Below are 13,690 nucleotides of genomic sequence, written 5' to 3'. Positions count from 1 at the left end.
CGTTTACATCCATGCTCACATACTTTTTTGAGTAAATAGTTATATTTATAACAAGAATTGTCAATTTCATAGTTAATTTGAAAAAAAAAAAAAAAGGGATTCTGTGACTACTGAATTAACAAGCAGCCCCTTTCTATACCCCACAACAGAACTGCGACACTAACAAGTCTTTATTTTCTTGACCAACTCTATGCTGGCTGCCAGCTACCAGGATGGACCAGTCTAGGCATGAAAGCTGAGAAAGACTAAACATAGTTTGGCTGAATTGGTGTAATATTGTGTCTTTGTGGTATGAAACAAGTAGAATGTTCCCCAGAACATCTTCCTGTTTTGATACAGAAACATCTAAAGGCAAATTACCATCCTAATGAAGCCAGCACAATAGGCTCATAGTCAAAGTCCATTTGTGTGCATGTGGAAAAACGCAAACATGTGCATTTTGCAGACCTGGTAGCTGTCGAGCGGTCTCTGTAGTTTGGTGGAGCGAGCCGACACACACCCAATAGAGACAGACAGAACAGCCTCCACCAGCAAGGGCAGAGTGCCTGAGTTCTGGACCGGTTTCACGGACACCTGCAGTCTCCTGGAGTGACCCTGTTTGAAAGAAATCATAATCACATAATTAATTTTTATCCTCTTAAATGTGTGTTTAGTCTAAAGCAGCCAGCCCGACCTGAAGGAAACCTCCTTCATAGTTTTTCTCTGACCTGTCGGAGTTGGAAGACTCCTCCTGTGCTGATGTCTTTCCCAGGTTGCAGCTCCACAGATGCATACTCTCCCTGCTCATTAAGCTCTTGGATGGCGATCCACAGCTCGATCCGGCGAGACACGTCGCTCCACCTTGAACATGTAACAGCTGGGATTAGAATCAATTTTATAGAAGTGCAAAAATGTCAGTGCAACATGTGATGCATCCGACCTGTCCCGGAGCGTCTGGGTCTTGGCTTCCAGTGCATCCAACTCCCAGAGAGAACGACCATTCCCAGCACAGCGATGACCCCACACTTCTATGGCCAGCGCTCCATCTGATATAAACTCTAAAAACTCATCTGTCACGTGCACAACGTAGTCCTGGGAAAAGAGTTTGGGGTAGAGAAGATGAAAGTTACTAACAAAAGTTGCAAGAATGTAAAATGTCTCCGAAACAAGGCATTAAAAAAAACCTCGAATGAAACAACAAGCAGCTCATTTTTCCAACCTTGCAGTGATCAAACTGGACCGTGAACTGAGCATCTGGGCTTCGAGGGGATGGTCTATCTGGGCTGACCATGGGAGGAGCCACAGTGGGCTCACCATGCTCCCAGAACATGTACTGACAGAAGACAAAGTTGGACAGGTTGAGCGGCAGTCCTGTGGCATCCCTGATCCGCACCTACAGCAGCGAAGACAGGATGAAGATTGAAGACTTTGATGTTTTTTTAGAACTGAAATCTCGCCGTGCACCGCCTGCACAGATCCGTTTTGAAATCTTTGGTTAAAATCCACTGATGGTTCACTCGTACCCTGCAGGTGAGCCTTTTGGCCATGTGGACGATCTCTCCGTTGGTGTCCATGACCTCGTAGCAACTATTTTCACTGGAGTTCTCCGAAGAGTCGTCCCCACTACACAGGCGCTCTGGTACAGCTCCACTCACTCGCATCAGCTCAACGTGCAGCCTGCCTGCTACCTGTACATACAAGCAGAAGGAGTGGGACAAAACCTAAACCGTTTGAGAACTAATCCATGTATCCAGAGAAAATTGGCCATTTTTTATTCATTTTAACCAGTATGCTGATTTTTGTTGGTCTATATCTTTTCATATGGACATAAAAGTACTGTGAATCATGAAAAGCTTTTAAATATATAAGGACTAAAAGAATAAGACTAATTGTACTAACAGCCCACATGAGAAGTGTGTGATCTAGTACCATATCTTCATTTTATTAAGCATTAACTAGTAAAATAATAAAATCAGGGCTTCAAAAGGGGAATTCACGAACACAATGACTGACGTCACAGACAGCAAGTCTACAGTGTGCCCTTACCTCTCCCTGCTGGCTGATGATGGGGACAGCGTACTGCAGCTTGACATCATGGAAAAGGCACTCGAGAAAAATGTTGGCCACCCCAATCAGGTTGTGGTTCTCTTGCGCCTCGTAGAAAGGATCACAGTGCTTACTGCTTGCTTTGTTATACTATACAAAGGAAAACAAAAGAACATACTTTTAATTACTTTCCCGCTTCCTTACTCATTTTTTCCTGTCTCTGGTCCTTTGTTACTCACCGTTTCCTCTGTGCCCTCTTTCCAGTCTCTGTAGTGGTCTCTCATGTCTACAAGTTTGTTCTCCAGCTTTTCAATGGTCCAAACCTGGGTCCCCTTCCCTTTCCTCCGCACCTGAATGGCTGGCTCGCTCACGATAGCGCCACGCTACATTAAAGTGTCACATTTTAGATCAGATTACAAGATATTCACATCCTCCCTAACCCTAAGCTTAACCGACCAAAACACTGAAATAACCGAATGAAGTGTAATCGTTTCAAAAAGGTTCAGCAGTCTGACCTTACGGTTGGCGCTGAGGTTGGCTGCAGGAATCTGAAGGGTGACCTGATAATCGGTGAGTTTGTTCATCTCCTCTGCCAAAAAGTTGGCTTCTCGCACCAAAGTGTTGGCTTTGACAACCTGCTCTCTGAGTCGGGAAAGGCTCTGGCGAAAAAGCTCATCCCTGTCACAAAGAAACAAATACACAGAGACGCATTTTATAGAGTTTGATCTTCTCGTGTCCTGAGTGAGTAAAAGAATCATTAATTCCTTCCACTCAGATTTGACTTCTTTTGGCATTTTTATGGTAGAGAAAATTGTGCACTATAGTTTGTATTTGTGTGGGCAACAAGTATGTAAAAGTAGAAAAAAATATACATCTAAATTATTATATACTAGTTTCATCTGTGGCTACGTATTTATAATTTTGATGTCAACATCTTAAGTAGCATGCCTATATATTTTATATGTATGAGGCATCATATGTGTGTGCGAGCTACACTAACCGCTCCTCCGTCCACAGTCGCAGCTTGCCGTGCGGTGCGTGCGTTGAGAACGTGAGGCGGTCGCTGCTGCTGCGGTGATGCTGTGAGGTTTTCTCTGGAGACAGCTGTTGCCGCAGCGACTCCAGCTCTCTTTCGTACATCATCCTTTGCTCCTCCAGGGCCGTACGCTTCTCCTCCAGATACTGCTTTTCCAACACCTGGACCACATTCTGCATGGGGTCTACATACAATTAAAAACAATTAATTGTATGTATTGCAATTAAAAACTTATTAAAAACATGCACTCACTGTCTGTTGTTAGCTACACCGCTCTGTTTCAGCTGCTTGTTAACATAAATATCCAATCAATCAATCACACGGCAGCAGCTCAGTGCATTTAGGCATGTAGCCATGATCAAGACAAAGAACAACTGCAATGTGAAGTTACTCAACAGAAATGCAAATATTAGTTATTATCAGTATCATCACAGATTAAACTACTGTTCTACTCATGAACACTCACTGAATTAATATTCATGAGCTGCTAGAAACAGTTTTTCTTCTGAGAATAACTTCATTATTTGTGGCATTACACATGGATACTGTAAGTCAAATAGAGAAATACTTTTTTTCCCTTTATTCAGAGGATTAAACCCAGTAATACAGGAATGGTATTTTAAAAGGATGTTAGGATACAGTCAGAGTTTCTGGAATGAGCTGGCAGTTCATAAAATATGTACATGGTCCCAATCATACCATTGTTTCCAAGAGTCTTCATTATGACCTCCATCTGGGCAAACTCATAAGTGTAGTCTTGCTCAGAAGAGGCCTCGCTGGCTGTCTCGATGTCTGCCTCGACAAAGCTCTCTCTGGGAGATGCTCTCTCCAGCTCCTTCAAACGGTCCCGCCGCTTTCGTTTAGGCAGATTGATCCTGGAAAGCAGCGCAAATATCCAGTCAGTGACTTCATAGCTGTTCACACGCTTGAATGTGGCAACAAAAACAAAGGACTCATACCTGAAGAAGTGATTATTTCCCCATAAGATACGGTCTCCATGCCACAAGTGTACTAATGAATCAATCATAGTTCCATTCACACAGGTCCTGCAGAGAACATACATTTATATTTTATTGTTGAAGAATTGTATTGTAACCTTCAGGTTTTCAAGGGGAAGAAGCAGGCTAATCGAGTAGGAACAATGGTTTTTTAGGGGGAGGGAGACATGCATCTGATATCAAAGTGAGGGGCTCAGATCATGAGATTCCTGTGCAGTGAGGTCATGTGAAACTCTGAGGTCCAGTCATCCAAGAGCGCAGATCACAGACAGAAACACAGACACTTAGTATGTTGGAATAAGTTGCACGACAGCTCACCTGGCATTCCCTACTGGCATCAGGGTGACATCACCATCTGGGCACACCTCCAGGACGCAGTGCTCTGGCTGTATCCCGATCCCAAAGAGCTGGATGTCCTGAGATGTGTCTGCACCCACACGCGTGTGCTCCTACACACAGGTGCAGGAAAGATTAGGGAAACTACATTGGCAGATCAGGATGTAATTACATCTCACCCTTCTTATCCAAATGTTCTGGCCATAATCACAAAAGGCTGCTACCTTTTATCTACTGAACTGATTTGAACTAAAGTAGTGAAAAAAACAATAAACACAAGAATACGAATTTGGGAAAATGACAACTAGACATAAAGAAAAATCAGGCCTAAGCAAAAAAACATGTGTGCCGAGGGGGCGTTGTAAAACAAACATCCTAGCTTCTAAAGGATGTCGTACCCTGCAGCGAACGAACCTATTTCACATTACCATAGTCATTCCACACTGATATGCCAGGCTGGCCTGCAGGAACTAGACAAAGGCCTGTTGTTCTGTAAGCTGTGCAGATTGCTGTCTCACATGCCTCAGCGCTCACACATCCAACTAGACGGCTGGCTGTTCCACTTCAAAGTCCAGACCTGCTCTTACTGAACTTCTCTCATGACAACATGTGTGCTTCAGTGTGTGTTTCAGGGCCTCTGTCAGTGCTAAATATTACTGCTGTGGTATGTGGCGCATGAAGAGACTCACTGTGAGTGCTTAAATAGTAAACTGCAGTATTAGCGAGTGACTGAATAAGTGACTAACTGGGTCTTTGTGGCAACTAATGAAGAGTACAAGGGGATCTTTTTGGCTTGTTTTCCACCATATAGGCGTTCTGGTCTTTTGCAGTCACTATGAGCAAAACGCTACAGTGATTATAATAAACATCATAGGAACATCTTGCTCTATAATTCTGAAAGTTAATTCACAGAGAATTAATAAAGGACAAGTGATTAGGTTTCACTATAGGACATAAGATGACATGAAAACACAGTAACCAGCTGTGTCCCCAGCTCTGGTCTGGGAGCATTTCATCAATGCTAACCATGATATTAGCCACATTAGCTCATTAGCTATCAAAATGCTAACACTGACATCACAAATAAAAGAACCAGTCCATTTACCAACTGTATACTTAAGTCTCACTTTAACATTAGGCACTCGATTTTCTAAACCCCCCAAAAAAATCATACAAATATATGTCTGTAAAACTTTATTTTTTTATTAAAAATGTCCTCTTGGAACTTTAGAAATTTAAATCAGTTTAAATTTAATATTTAAAATCACTGGGATAATCACAGAAATGCAATACGGCAATGCAGTGTGAATAATCTCTATCTTTTTTTCTAAGAGACTCTTAAACTTAAGTAACAGGGCAGATCCAGGCTATGTGTTTAAACTAATTAGACTCACTGTTAAAAACAAGCTGTATGCTATATTTGCATTAAGCAAAGAAATTGTTGAGTAGTATATAATCCAGTGTGATAATATCAACAGATACTTTGGGTCTTGGTCCTCTAGCATCATATTGTAAACCTGCTGTAAAGAACCTCGGTGCTTTCATTGATTCCTTTCTGAAATTAGATTTGCAGATTAAATCTGTGCCCTTTTAGCTTTTAGTTTCTTTTTTTAAACAACCTTGGCAAGGATATCCATGCTTTTATCACGCCCAGACTGGATTCCTGCAGTTTGTTTTTTATGTCAGCTTTTGCAAGGCACTATTATCATGAATGCAGTTGGTCTAAAATGCAGCTGCTCGACCCCTGACTGGTAGACAGACACATGAATGCATTTCATCTATCTTAGCATTGATTAGGATTCATTTTTAAATTTTGTTCACTTATAAGTGCTTGCATCAGCATATCTCTAAGTAACTATTCGTCATGTTACAATTTTACATGCTCAGTGCAAGACCAGGTGACTCGACTGGTGACTTAACTCTAAACACCAAACTAGCTCTTACAGCTAACTGATCTTTTGCAGTTGCCTAACTCTCAGACTTAAAACTTAAAAACTTATCTTGTCTTATGAACCTTTTTACTTTAGGTCTAATTTACGACTGTGTGTTTCTGTAAACACTAGAGATTGATTTTAATTATGTTAATTACATTCCTTATTGTTTTTAAATTACTGCCTCCTAATTGTTTTATTGATTTCTGTGCATCACCTCGGATAGTGCCTGTTCCGAGGTTAATAAAGCTAAATTTGCTTTATTAAAAAAAACGGCTTGACTGAGGAGCTGAGCTTGGAAAAAAATGACATTGCAAAAACAGCATTACCTTCAGGTAGTAGACCAGCAGCTCATTTAGGGCAGGATCAGCATTCAGATTGACCAGGAAACACTTGTCTTCACCCACTTTAATCCCAGACGTTTCCAAGGAGATGCCCATGCTTTCCAACTGCTTCTGACGCTCCTGAGAACATGGATAATAACAATGTAGCTGTTCATATAAACACACTAAATTAGAGTTGAGGTTTCACAGTTTTCATGAGTAAGGAGTTTACAGTGGCAATCTCCTCTGTCTTTCTTAGCTTCTCCTCCCAGGTGACTGTCATCTCTTGGATGAGTTTCTCAGACTCCTGCAGTTTCTCCTTCAGCTCAGGAGCCTTCATGGACTGATGGGAATAAAAAAAATGTAAAAAAAAGGAGAATAAGTCAGAGTCAGTTGTCTGGCATAATTTATTCCTAATTGAACAGCATCTGTGGTTCAACCTCTCTTCTCACCTCGGCCTGAGAGAGCTGAACTTTCAGCTTCTCCACCTCTTCCCTGAGCTCTCTGATGATCCGAGCGTTGGGGTCTTCATTCACAACGGCATGGTTGACGATTCTCTTGGCCCTGTCGGCGTAACGTAGAGTGGACAAAGTCTCCTCATAATTATCAGCAGCTGGACTCACCGTTGCTATCATGGCGGTCTTGCTGTTTCCGCCAAGGTTGTCCTGAGTTTAAAAAAAAAATCACAAGAAGCTGTTAAAATAGACTTTCATGACAAGTTACAAAAGAACAACCCAAACAGAACGTGGGTCAAACCTTCAGTAGCCAGGTGAGCACTGAGTCTCTGTAAGGCACAAACTTGGCCTTCCCCTTTCCTGCAGACTGATCAGCCAAAGCAGAAATCACACATCCTAATGTGGTGAGAGACCTAAAAACCAAACAAAGATACATTTAACCTGATAAATGATTGGACTTTATATACAGCTCATATACAAAATAAAAATGTTCTCACTTGTTTATATTGCTTCCTTCTTTGAGTCTCTCCCCAGCAGCTCCAGTCTTCGACACACGTTCACTTCCTGCCAGGTCAACCAGACTCATTTTGCTCACTTTCTCCCCTGAATTCTGTTGACAGTCACAGTGTGCCCAGACAAATATATTTAATTAATAAACAAATGTTTGTCCTTGTGAAAAAAATGATTGTAAATGTGTGTGAAATAAGAAAAAACAAAAAGACTTACTCCAGACTGTAGATCATAGAGCGTTTGCGTGACAATGATACTGAAGACGCCGTGTGATCGGCTGCTCTCCTCATTCATGTTGGTGGCTGCAACTGTGCGAGATTTGTTCCCCTCTGACATCAACACCTCAATGTCCTAAAAAAAACAAAAAAGAGGAAGGACAGCAGAACTATTTAAAGTGTTTTTCTTGCTCAGGCTTTGAGCACATTTCGGTGGCTAAATCTTTAAAATGATAGTTGTGATAGATGTGCACATCTGGCTGTATGCCACTTCATTTAATTGGGTCACAACTGAGAGAGGGCCAAAGCTGTGGGAAATCCATTGGACTAATATCAGGCAGAGCAGAGCGCAGAGGAGCAGGGCGGAGGTGTTTAAACGTAATTATGGAAGGGCCTGCCAAGGCTTGGCATACGCACTACACAAAACCCCATGACTACATCCCACATCAGGAATATGTGTCACTGGAGTCTCTGCGCTTGGGAAGGTTTTACACAGCGAGGTTATTCCAAATGTAAATCAGTGGTTTGGCGACTGAAGATACAAAGTAATTTCTTCTGGATGTTATAAATCATGTTTATGTGGCTCTGATAGAGGGTGGATATCGCCTCATTTCTGGTCGCGGCATGATGACAGACAGGTGAAAGACTCACCTCAAAGCTGGTCACAGCCAGCTGAGACAGACCGTCCACATACGGACCAAAGACTTTGTGTTCCCGAACTTTCAGGGACTGTCGGCTCCTTCAAAAAATAGAGAAGGCAACACAATGAGTAAAAGAGAACAAAGAAGCACTCTGAAGAAACTTAAAATCTTTTATTAAATACATACAAGCTGTAGTATGGAACTGTAACATATACATGAACATTTATAAGAATCAAAGCTTTTTCAAAGGGTCATTTTGATTAAGCTTATCAGCACCAAATAGATTTCCTGTGATTCACAATGCAGCAGTGCTTTAAATCTGGTGTTTGTGGTAACATTCCCACATTGGCACACCAGTAGAGATGGGTTCACAACAGGTTGAGAGCAAGGCCAAACAAAAATACACACAGGTGTGGATTTTTCTTGTTTAAGGCATACACCATGGGGAATCATCAGCAGTGTAAACTCACTGGACACTTTATTAAGAACTTGCTTGCTGGACCCCCTCTTATCTATGCTTAATGGCATAGATTCAACAATCTACCTATGATTCAACTTCAGGGATGTTCAGCCCACATTGACTTTAAAATGCGGGATTTGAATCTCCCGTTCCACCGCATCCCAAAGGTGCTCTACTGAATTGAGATCTGGTGACTATGGAGGTTATATGAGTAAAGTGAAGTCATGTTCACAAAACCAGTTTGAGATGATCTGAATTCTGTGTGGTCTTTTGCGTTTGTGGGCCATCTGCTTCAAGGTTTGACGTGCTGTGTGTTCAGAGATGCTCTTCTTTTGTGGCAGGCACCTTACTGTAAATTGCGCTACATTTAACACCAAAAAGCATGCCCTATGTTGCACCCAGTGTGTGTGTGATAGTTGCTAGGATGGTTTATTTATCTGGAAAGAGAAGGGGAGATGTTATCAGAACAAGTGCATAATTGGCAGGGGTGGAGAGCTTAAAGATAGGAGCTAAAACTTTGTTTCTATCCTGTTGTTCTTTACTCTGAGGACTACTCTGAGTGTTTAGAGCTGAGCCCCACATACTCCTGCTGCACAATAATACTGGTATTTTAGCGAAACACAGCTGAACTGAAATTCACAGCGCGTCACATGGAAGATCCCAACAGGAGACAGATACAAGGATAGGTCTTGTTTTCCTTTTTACAGTGAGCAGAGTGGGCTCCAGTGTTTCAGGCTTTTTAGCTATATTTCTACACAAAGACCAGTACACAATGAAAACATCTCTGCATGTCTGTTTTTAGCAGTGAGAACATGCAAGGCAAACTCTGTAGTCACTACTGCATAACATTTGTCCATTAACATGAGCGTAACAATATCTTAGGATTAAGGCTAGTCAAATTAGTATGTGCAATATTCACTTTCTTCTTCAGACACACAACCAAATCACGTCCACCCTTGACTCCTGTATAGCTCCGCACCTTTGATGGAGATGGCAACCGGTTTAATCACATTTATTATTGTAAACAGATTGCTTGGAAGATTTCAGCTTTGTCTTAGTGCCATTTTCTCACCATCTTGATACATCAGACTTGGTTTGAAGATGTCTGTCTGTCAGTGGTCTAACCCACCCCTGCTTTATACAGTACTACAGCTAACGTTTATTCCTATAACTGACAGACTAAATTAGGATGCAAGATCAAGAGCATCTGGAGGTTACTATATACGTGACAGGAAGCTGCATCTTTTGACATCTGCAACTCACAGAGCGCTGCACTGTAGTCTGTTTCTGGCGCTCGGCTCGCAGCAGCTCTGACCGCTCTCTCGCTCACGGCTTTACTACCAGATCTCCCCGAAACATCCCCATTCACAGCTCACCCTTCTTAGCAGTCTGTCTGCCAACCCACATCACACCACAGAGGCGAAGAAAGCAGCACTGTCAGAGGACGACACTGGCTGCTGTTCTGCAGGAAATAACTGGGTTGAGCTTCCTACTCACATCATTCTATCGCCATCCCCCCCATCCTGGGTACTAGACACAACAGAGCTATAAAAAGAGACACAAACCAGAAGACAATGCGAGCTAACGGACAGATCACTCTCTACTTGAGCTGGAGAGACTGAAGAGAACGAGAAAACAACTCCATAGTTTGTGAAAACAGCTGCGTCTTGTCGCCCCCAGGTCCGAAAGCTGCTTCGGTGAGCTGGAACATGTGTATTTTTAAAAGCAAACATCAAACTCACCCTTTGGGATCCAGAAGGTCACGGACTTTCTCATTGTAGATCTCCATGTAGGAAACTTCCACCTTAAAAGAATGGCCTTCGTTTGTCTCCCTGTGGACCCTCTCAAACAACGAGCAGCAGAGTCGAGGAATTAAGCCTGGCTGCTCTCCATTGCCCATCATGGAAAAGGACTTGCCTGAGCCTGGATGCACAACAGAGTCACACATAAGTTGCCAACTTCAGAAAGCGAGTTAGTTAAGTGTAGTCTCTGCTATGGCCACAAGTACATCTGGAGAATAATTGCCATCATCATCGTGTTGCAAAAAACGAACATGTAAAGAATGAGTCTCCAGCTGTGCCAGCAGCTGTGTCAGGCCACATTTGTGCTTGCACATTTGCATATACTGGGTGTACAATGGATTTCCTTTAGCATGTTAGCATGCTAACATTTGCTTATTAGCACTAAAAATTAAAGGTGATGGGAGCACGTTAAAAGTGAAACTTCTTAATTCATTTCAAATCACTTCACATCATTATTTACGATTTGTGATCTAAGTTAAACTAAGACTGTCCAGAAGTGTCGTCATCACTCATGTGCTGCTTGCAGGATGTTGCTTCAACCAGATGATTATATCGGATTTGTTTTCTTTCTTTCTTCTAACTGATGAGCGTGCAGGTGTGTCCCTCTAAGACAGGAAGCAGGAAAAAATAGCTAATGTGCTTTCAGGGCGAGGGAGGAAATGAAGTCATTCAGTTACCTGTTTGTCCGTAAGCAAATATGCAGGCGTTATATCCCTGGAATGCATTTTCAAGTATCCCCTCTCCAAGGCACTTGAACACCACCTCTTGACCTTTCAGAGAAAGACACGGTCACCATGGAGATTATGGTAAACAGAGGAATAATTGTGTCACACAGGGTCAGAGGCCACGTCCTTTTAAGGATCCAGCCTCTGAGTTAATACACAGTTATACTGTATAAGCACTATGATCACACATACTGTTTGGCTGTCTTAGTACTAAAAAAAAACTCTATAAATGGAGTGACAAGGGGCACAAAGGGCCACGAAACAGTGAATAAGATTCATGAAAGGTGGCAGATTCCTGTCTGGTCATGTGGAAAATGCAGAGCTGTGTAGAGAAAACTCTTGTGCTGCTCACTGTCATGCCCCTGCTCAATGGCCCAGCTGTTTAATGAGCTAAATAAAGCCTTGGCTCGGGCCCTTGAGGCAGCCCTTAACTGAACAGATTGCCTTGTCGGTTCAGCACAAAGGAGATGTAAGCTTAACATTTCCATCGGCTAAACAAGAGTTATTTGACAAACACAAAGTATCCTCAATAATTATGTAAATCCGCCTCACACTGGCAGTAATAATCTCTTTTATGAAGATGTTACAGAAACTGCAGCTGAGGAGAAAGAAGAAAGCGACTTTACCGGGTTAGCCGGTGCACGGCAGTGTAACAGTGGTGGATAAATACATAAACACAATGATAAATGTGTGTGAACAACTGTGATGCCACTATAGCAGACATACGAGTCCAGACAATACAAACACAACTGCCTTGTTGATTTGAATTCATTCACTCAAAATGCTAATTTTCATATACACCTGTACTATACTCTGATTTGCATGATGCAAAAACAGCCTGCCATCATGCAGCGAGCTTCTTTGCCCTTGCAATGGTAACATAAAGCTCTGCAGCAGGTCTTTGCGTGGCACATAATTTGAGCTCTCTGGTTGAGTAAAGGATTGTTTTTCTGTTTTTTTTCCTAGCCTTCACATTTGTGACTCACCGGCATATTTGGGAACGTTGGACTCATCCATGGACCAGAAACAGTGGTCAAATGCGAACACCTGCAGAGGCGACAGCACAGGGAGTGTAAACACACACTTGCCCAAGCATGTATAGTACAACATAAGCCAGTCTCTCTTAGTGGTGATCGTCTTCTAAGGTTCACAGGATTGATGTGCAGTACCATGTAAATCAGCAGGACTGAGCTTGTCTGAGTGAGTAAGAGGAATCCTAACTGAGCATTGTTCGAAGTAATGTTAGTTAAGACCGCATCATGTCTGTCTGTACAAATTCACTCTCAGCTGTTTTGTCATAGTGGCTGGAGTTAAACGAATTCATAAATCAGGGTCAGCGCTCCCCAGAAGAAATTCCAGCACTCAGTGACCCTCATCTCCAAGGAGACAGAGGCATAGCTGTTCCACTTGGTGCGGGCTGGGTCTTAGCCCTCTAAGTCCCACAACACAGACTTCTGCAGCAGCATGCCCTTCTATCACCCAGGCACCTGCAAGTGCTCTGGATACATAACACACAGAGAGGATACTCTTTCTGGGGAAAGAGCATTAGTCAGCAGCCCCTCACAGACAGAACAGCTCCTCTTACAATGTATCTGTTTATGCACTTGACTCCATATTTATCTGCTGTATCGTTCTTAAATGTATCCTTTAAGCAACTGCAATGCAAGTCACCCATTACATATTTTTGTTTGCTGTTGCAACACCTCATTTGCCTAATTTCTAGAAATGCATTACCTGTGCCAGCGCTCAATCCAGAACCATTCCCACACATTTCCAACAAAAAAACAACCCCCCCAAAAAAGACTGCAGTTGTCATGGCACCATGTACTCACTGGACCCAAGAGTTGGAAAGACTGAAATCAGCAAATATAGGAGGGGCTACTGCAGGAACTTCACTGATGTTTGGGAGATGCAGCCCACAGATATTGTATTGCCAAAGGAAATTACCCTGAGATTTGTGATAATGTAATGCTAAATAATATCATAACATTTTCTCCATCGATGGAAAAGAGGTTATTTGTGTTGATTCAAGAAAGAAGCACTAGGACAAAAAGTGTGGCCTGAACTCGGTAATGGGAGCTTTATATATGCTTCTCCCTCCATTTGCCTTAAACCTTTAAAATCAGGTTAACATTTCAGTCTTGATCTGATTTTTGAAGTTTTTAGGCAGATTTTTGGTTGCTTAAGCAGTCATCTAGCTTGTATTTAGGATAAAAAGCTTAAAATTATAATC

At 42.3% G+C, this 13,690-nt stretch overlaps 1 protein-coding gene across 5 annotated transcripts in view; it reads right to left on the bottom strand.

Annotated features, from left to right (window-relative positions):
• The window catches only part of kif13a (kinesin family member 13A), a 39,120-nt gene that overhangs the window by 14,341 nt on the left and 11,089 nt on the right, over window positions 1-13,690 (bottom strand). For all 5 annotated transcript variants that reach the window (XM_086311990.1, XM_086311993.1, XM_086311991.1 and 2 more), the window contains exons 4-25: window positions 12,444-12,504; window positions 11,410-11,502; window positions 10,673-10,853; window positions 8,481-8,568; window positions 7,831-7,965; window positions 7,602-7,714; window positions 7,406-7,517; window positions 7,102-7,314; window positions 6,882-6,992; window positions 6,656-6,790; window positions 4,378-4,508; window positions 4,021-4,107; window positions 3,761-3,936; window positions 3,026-3,245; window positions 2,541-2,703; window positions 2,265-2,408; window positions 2,026-2,175; window positions 1,503-1,667; window positions 1,199-1,372; window positions 920-1,071; window positions 708-840; window positions 448-594 (exon numbers count right to left, since the gene is read on the bottom strand). In XM_086311990.1, the coding sequence (XP_086168116.1) occupies window positions 448-594; window positions 708-840; window positions 920-1,071; window positions 1,199-1,372; window positions 1,503-1,667; window positions 2,026-2,175; window positions 2,265-2,408; window positions 2,541-2,703; window positions 3,026-3,245; window positions 3,761-3,936; window positions 4,021-4,107; window positions 4,378-4,508; window positions 6,656-6,790; window positions 6,882-6,992; window positions 7,102-7,314; window positions 7,406-7,517; window positions 7,602-7,714; window positions 7,831-7,965; window positions 8,481-8,568; window positions 10,673-10,853; window positions 11,410-11,502; window positions 12,444-12,504 (3,084 nt within the window). The remainder of the gene's footprint in view (window positions 1-447; window positions 595-707; window positions 841-919; window positions 1,072-1,198; window positions 1,373-1,502; window positions 1,668-2,025; window positions 2,176-2,264; window positions 2,409-2,540; window positions 2,704-3,025; window positions 3,246-3,760; window positions 3,937-4,020; window positions 4,108-4,377; window positions 4,509-6,655; window positions 6,791-6,881; window positions 6,993-7,101; window positions 7,315-7,405; window positions 7,518-7,601; window positions 7,715-7,830; window positions 7,966-8,480; window positions 8,569-10,672; window positions 10,854-11,409; window positions 11,503-12,443; window positions 12,505-13,690) is intronic.

This window comes from Aulonocara sp. 'chitande type north' Nkhata Bay, linkage group LG11 (assembly GCF_057382095.1).
Source record: "Aulonocara sp. 'chitande type north' Nkhata Bay isolate Kocher_YH1m ecotype deep benthic linkage group LG11, A_spYH_male_GT1.1, whole genome shotgun sequence".
In the NCBI taxonomy this organism is placed as follows: Eukaryota; Metazoa; Chordata; class Actinopteri; order Cichliformes; family Cichlidae; genus Aulonocara; species Aulonocara sp. 'chitande type north' Nkhata Bay.
The sequence above is the reverse complement of the archived record's forward strand: the minus strand, read 5'-3'. Positions and strand labels throughout refer to the sequence as shown.